We start from the raw sequence: 6,039 nt of genomic DNA, 5'->3' as shown, positions 1-6,039 counted from the left end.
CAGGCGCCGAGGGCGGGCAGCAAAACCCAGCCAGTGCAGCACCGGGACTCGTCCATAACACACACAAATGGAAATGGGTCTTGCCCGCCTGTAATTTTTTTTTTTCCCGTGAGAATGTGGCGGAATTTTCAATGAGAGCCCTTGCCCTGGTGAATTTCAAGTCAGCAGCTCCCTACGGCTCGCGTGAATGGGGGAAGGGGCCATTCAGGGCCGTCGATCAACCCGGAACGGTCCCCGAGAGCGTTCGGTGGCCAGCGCCACAGCCACCAGGACCCAACCAACCTCTCTCTTGCCTCGCTTTGGCCACACCGGGCGGTGCTCGAGATGCTTCCAGGCTCAGTGCCAGGGCTCTCTCTCCCCGATCCAGCCCGGGGCTCCCGCGGGCACGGAAAGCAGGCGCTCCGCTCCCCAACGCCGGCTGCAGCTCGGCAGGTCCGGGCCCCGGAGCCAGCGCGCGGCCAGGGCCGGGGCGGGTGCAGGGGTCGGCAACCCGCCCCGCAGAGGCGTCCCCGGGCCCCTCTCTCGGCATCGCCGACCTTCCCAGTCCCCATCAAGGAGGATTTGGCTCCGGCGTCGGGACCGACCCGAGGCGTGGCCCGGCCGCCGCCCGGCAGCGGGGAGAAGTCTAGCGCGCACACGGTTAAAGCGGCTCCCAGAAGGGGCGTGCGGAGAGGGGTGCCCGCCCACGAGCACGGAGCCCCCCCTCCCGCCCCCTCCCCCGCTCCCCAATCTCCCCGAGCCCCGCCCCGGCACCGCCCCCCGCCCCACCCCTCGGGCCGCGCTCCCCGCCCCGCTCGGGACCGACCCGCGGGCCGCACCTGCCCGCGCGCACACGCCCCCCGCGCGCCCGGCCCCGCGCCGCCGCCGCCGCCCTCCGCACGCGCCCGGACGCCGCCGCCGCCGCCGCCGCCTCCGACCTCGGTTCTCGGCATCCTCCTCCCCTCCTCCCCGAGCACCTTCGCACGCCCCCCTCCCTCCCCCCCACCGCGCGAAGCAGGCCGCGGGAATCCAGGGGAGTGGCTGTGGGGGCGCGTCGCGGCCGGCCCCGCTCGCCATGGTCTGATCCCCATTGTAGAAGCGGCGCCCCGAAGAGGAGAGGATGGTGTGCGGCCGGGGGGCTGCGGGCATCTCCGGGTGCTGAACGCTCTTGCGTTATTGGAGGGGAGAGAGAGGGAGAGGGAGAGGGAGAGGGAAGGACCCTGGATTTGGGGGGAGTGGGGCTGGGCGGGGAGGAGGACCCGGAGCGGGAAAGGACGCACTGCCTGGGAGTCGCGGAGAGACTATGGGGAAGGACCAGGAGCTGCTGGAAGCTGCTCGCACTGGAAATGTGGCTCTGGTGGAGAAACTCCTGTCTGGCAGGAAAGGAGGGATCCTGGGCGGTGGATCCGGACCCCTGCCCCTCTCTAATCTGCTAAGGTAAGGACGGCCGGCGGCCCCCGGGATGGCAAACCTCCTTATTGCATTGTGATGGATACGTCCTCCTGCTTCTTCTGGGTGTTGCACCTGGTGACAGCCAGCGTTTCATTCTTAAATTAGGCAGCGAAACAGACGGTGTGTTTGGAGAGGAGGCATGAGCCCCCCCCCCTCCCCTCATCAGATGGATGCCTTCGATTCTTTGAGTAATTTTAAAATAGCTTTCCATCAATGCGTCAGTAGCTACTTTTCTCTGAGCCGTGGTGCAGAACTTGTACCTGTACTAGTGCTGCTGGAAGGAAACTGGCGTTCCACCCGCTTGCCATCAATATTTATTAGGTATTTGCAGCCTCGAACCCAGCCTTTTATTTATTTATTTATTTTGGATCTATTTAAAGAAAATCGGCAGAGACGCTCCTGCGTGCGTGCAGTTACCCTGCAAAATCCCGAGCCTTGGGTTCTGCTGCTTTCTCGTGCACAAGGCATTTATTTGCTGTGCTGTGGGTTACGAGCCCACAAAATGAAGAAAGCCAGCCCTCTGGTGAGGTGTGTGTAAAACTTGGGTAGGCAGGTCAGGCGACACAACCCTCAGCAGTACTTTTCAGTGCCCTGGACATAACGGAATGAAACTTGGTTATTCTATCCCAGGATGAAGGAAGCCCCGGGTGCAATTGGGGTATAGTGTGTAAGGCATGGAGAGAGGCCTTTTTATGGGAAGCTGTGGCAGGCGAGGCTGATTTAGCTTTGAGGATCTTTCTGACATTTAAAAAGAAAAGTCACGTTTTAAAGATGTAGTTGGCAGTACCTTAGACATAATAGGATTGATTTGCATACTTGAAGAACAGTTAACTTAAAAGTTCAATTGATGGACACATGAGATCAACTGGAAGGAAACCTGAGGAAGATTCACCAGATAAAATGTAAGGGAAGCTCTTTAGTTTCTAAAATCATGGCTATTCACTTTAGCCTGGATATTTTTGGAGGCATCAATTATCATTCATATTTTCACCCTAAAATATCTCTTAGGCAATCCAGCTGTACTTTAAAAAAATGTAAAATCTCCACTAATTTTCTTGGTTTCAAGGAAACTGCTCTACTCTTTGACAACATCTTAATACAAACTTTTGGACACCAGCATTACATTCTTTACACAAGTCCTAGTATGTTGTAATGGTCAGAAAATGCAGTTAATCACAGTACTGTCTGATGGGCGGAACGAAGACATTTGTATTGCAGTGAAATTAATTTAGTCAGATAATAGTTACTGGGATTTTTAAAAAGAGCCATGTGATTTTCTATTCTTATTGGCAGTGGCATTTTCTTGGAGTGACAGCTCATGACAGTGAATCTTTGGACAGTATTTTTTTTCCTCAGTAGATATCATAGGTATTGACTTCTGAGTGTACTTTCTTGCTAGATAATTTCTCTTAAAAACCTGTGTTTCAGATTATAGTTCTAATCATTTACCGTAGTCACAAATTATATGCAAGTAATTTATCTGGTTACAGTCTTAAGTTGCAAGTAAAATAATAAATGTTTCCCAGTGGATCATGTCAATTAAAAAAATGATTATGGCTGGAAATCTAATGACTGCTAAAAGAGGGCTCTAAAAATAATCGATTCCTTTGGAGAAGTGCTAAAGAAGTCTTTGGGACCAGAAAGAACTTTGGTTAATTCCCTTGAGATAAAGGGTATTTTTAAAAAAAAGGATATTTTTGTGATAGAGCTTAAAGACAAAATCTTTTTAAAGATTTATCTGGGGCTGGAGAGATAGTACAGCGGGTAAGGCACTTGCCTTGCATGCAGCCGGCTCAGGTTCAATCCCAGGCACCTGATATGGTCCTTCAGCCCACCAGGAGTGATTTCTGAACATGAAGCCAGAAATAAGTTTTGGGTACCACTAGGCATTCTCCGCATCCTCACAGTTTCCCCTCATTGTTGTTGATGCTATTGTTGTGATGACCAGAGGACTGCAGGCACACGTGGCTGTGGTGCTGCAAACACAGTATTTTGCAAACACAGTATTTTGTTTGTTTTGAGGCTACACTTGGGGTGGCTACTCTCAGTTCTGTGCTCAGGAGATGCACCCAGCGGTTTTCAGGGGTGGTGCTGGGGATGGAGCTGACCGCTTGTGTGCAAAGCAAAGCATAAAGGCAGCTGGTGGAGTTCTGTCTCTCTGGCCCAAATCATACATTGTTGACTGTGGTGCTCACTGCAGGTCGCCCTGCTTTGGGTGCTCACACGGTGCTCCTCAGGGTTGCACTCTTAATTGAGGGAGGCAGGTTCTGGTTGAGGTGCTCTAAGGGGGCCGTTATGATGTGGGGTCACACATCTGCTTGTCAAAGGTTGCACTCCCTGGCCATGGTGCTCACACATCTTTTCAATTGATGTGCTTCTGGCCATGCTCCTGCCATGCTCTTGGGGCTCCTTTGAGTGCTCCCAGACACTTGGCTGAAGTGTACAGCAGGTAGGCTCAGATGCCTGAGCCGTCAGGATCATATGAATACATACAGGACTCTGGGATTTGAACTTGTGACCATACACTTGGAAGGCAGTACTCTAAGCAATTTTGCTGTTCCTCCCTGATTCTGCAGGTGCTTTTAATTTTTCTTTGGTGGTTTTGAGAATGGGACTAGTTTGCTCTCTCTCTCTCTCTGTCTCTCTGTCTCTCTCTGTCTCTGTCTCTGTCTCTCTCTGTCTCTCTCTCTGTCTATCTGTCTCTCTCTCTCTCCCCATCTCTCTCCCTCCCATTTTTGGGTCACACCTGGCTGTGCTCAGGCCTTCCTTCTGGTTTTGTGCTCAGGAATCACTCCTGGCAGACTTGGGGTACCATATGGAATGCTGGGCCACATGCAAGGCAAGTGCCCTACCTGCTGTACTATCTCTCTGGGCCCCAGGAATGGAACTAGATTTCATGCATGCAAGGCATGTGCTTTGCTGCTGAGCCATCTGCCAGCCCAAGACAAAAATCTCCTAAACACCTTCTCAGTGGTGCCATTTTGGAAAAAAAGAATAGATAACAAATTTTAGGAATAAAGTAACAACTCCTCAGCGTCGGTAAACATTTACTAAAATATCAGCTTTGCGATTCACAGTGCACTTCTTGAATGAAAGGTTTTCTCATTCAAGAAGGGTTTTCTCATTCAAGAAGTGAGGTGGAAATAGTAACTCTACAAGGATGTACACAGAGAACAGTGACACTGAAAACATTCAAGTAGTTTGGGCCAAACTGTAGAAATAAAAATTAAAACCAATACCCTCATTCTTTGTATATATCTGTCTCATATTCAAACTGAAGCAGTGTCCCTCTATTCCTGGCGTGATCCTTGGCATAAAATGAAACTTTTTAAGGTGGCACATTTTATGTGCAGCATTTTTCTTTCATATATAATTGCCATCAGAAACTTATTTAAAGAATGATGAAAAATGTGTCCCCTCCCCTTTGAAGCATAAGGACATTTCAGCATTTAAAAATATTTCAGAATGGATTGTAGGATGGGTTTTTGGCACTCCCCCTCACCCAGCCCCACTTGATTACTTGTGTAATAATTGTGTCAGGTTTTGTGCTAAATGCTTCACATATCTCATTCACTGTTTATTTTTGTTTTTGAGCCACACCCAGTGATGCTCAGGAGTTGCTCCTGGCTCTGGGCTCAGGAATCACTCCTGATGGTGCACCAGGGTCCATATGGGATGCTGAGAATCGAACCTGGGTCACCCAAGTGCAAGGCAAGCGTATTACCCACTGTACTATCACTTTGTATTGGCTGTATTAGTCCATCTCATTTCACAGATGGACTAAAAAGATGAAGATTAAGAATTTGCCTTAGACAAAGTAATTACTTTACCATAATAAGTAATGGCAAAGATCTGAACTTCTGTGATTTAAATTTGTTTTGCTGTAGCTTGAGTCTTACTCATTGGTGTTATTCACAAAAGTTTAAGGTATATTACCATTTTAGATAGTCTGATTGGAACATTGTTTTGTTATGTATGGCAGTTTAAGTTACAAATCCTTAAAGTTTATATTTCTTTTAATTTTATCCCTAAAAAATATCTCATGGATGTTGGGAGAGATCTTAAGTGGCAAAGTACATGCTGAGCATGTGTGAGGTCCTGACTTCTGGCCACAGAGCCACAAGATTTCCCACGTTCTGTCTGGTGTGACCCTGGTGACTCCCGAGCACCACAGCCATGGACAGTCATGGCCGCTGTGTGTTAAAAGCAAGAATAAAACTCACGCTCACCTTTAGGGCATCATAGGATAAAGATTTTCCTGAAGGTGCTTTTGATTGCATTTTTACACACCGTGGGAGCAGTAACAGTCTGAGGGCAGAACCAGGAATGTTTGGGGGACACTGCAGTTGTCCAACGTAGGAATGACCTTGAATAAATACAGCAGTCCACAGTTGTCCTTTTCTGTTGGGTAGGATTTGTAATGCCAAAGGTTGTTGTCAAGATTTAATGAGGTGTAATAGAGTTGAATGTGCATTTAGCACTTGGTGTTTGTCATTAGTGTTATTATTTCTCATGTGGCTCTAGTATACTGCCTCATTCTCTTTTAAACATAGATATATATACACACATATAAATATATATAGCATAAATATCTGTTTTTGTTTGTTT

The 6,039-nt window shown here is 48.9% G+C and overlaps 1 protein-coding gene across 11 annotated transcripts in view; it reads left to right on the top strand.

Annotated features, from left to right (window-relative positions):
* The first annotated feature begins 1,222 nt into the window (after positions 1–1,222).
* Positions 1,223–6,039, top strand: part of ANKS1B (ankyrin repeat and sterile alpha motif domain containing 1B) — a 1,196,591-nt gene continuing 1,191,774 nt past the window's right edge. For 4 of the 11 annotated variants that reach the window (XM_055118592.1, XM_055118591.1, XM_055118586.1 and 1 more), the window contains exon 1: positions 1,224–1,416. In XM_055118592.1, coding sequence (XP_054974567.1) covers positions 1,283–1,416 — 134 coding nt within the window. In that variant the 5' untranslated portion in view covers positions 1,224–1,282. Of the gene's footprint in view, positions 1,417–6,039 lie in introns of all 11 variants that reach the window. The other 7 variants (XM_055118588.1, XM_055118583.1, XM_055118587.1 and 4 more) reach the window with 4 other exon arrangements.

This window comes from Sorex araneus, chromosome 10, assembly GCF_027595985.1.
Source record: "Sorex araneus isolate mSorAra2 chromosome 10, mSorAra2.pri, whole genome shotgun sequence".
In the NCBI taxonomy this organism is placed as follows: domain Eukaryota; kingdom Metazoa; phylum Chordata; class Mammalia; order Eulipotyphla; family Soricidae; genus Sorex; species Sorex araneus.
This window is presented reverse-complemented; position numbering and strand designations above follow the sequence as displayed.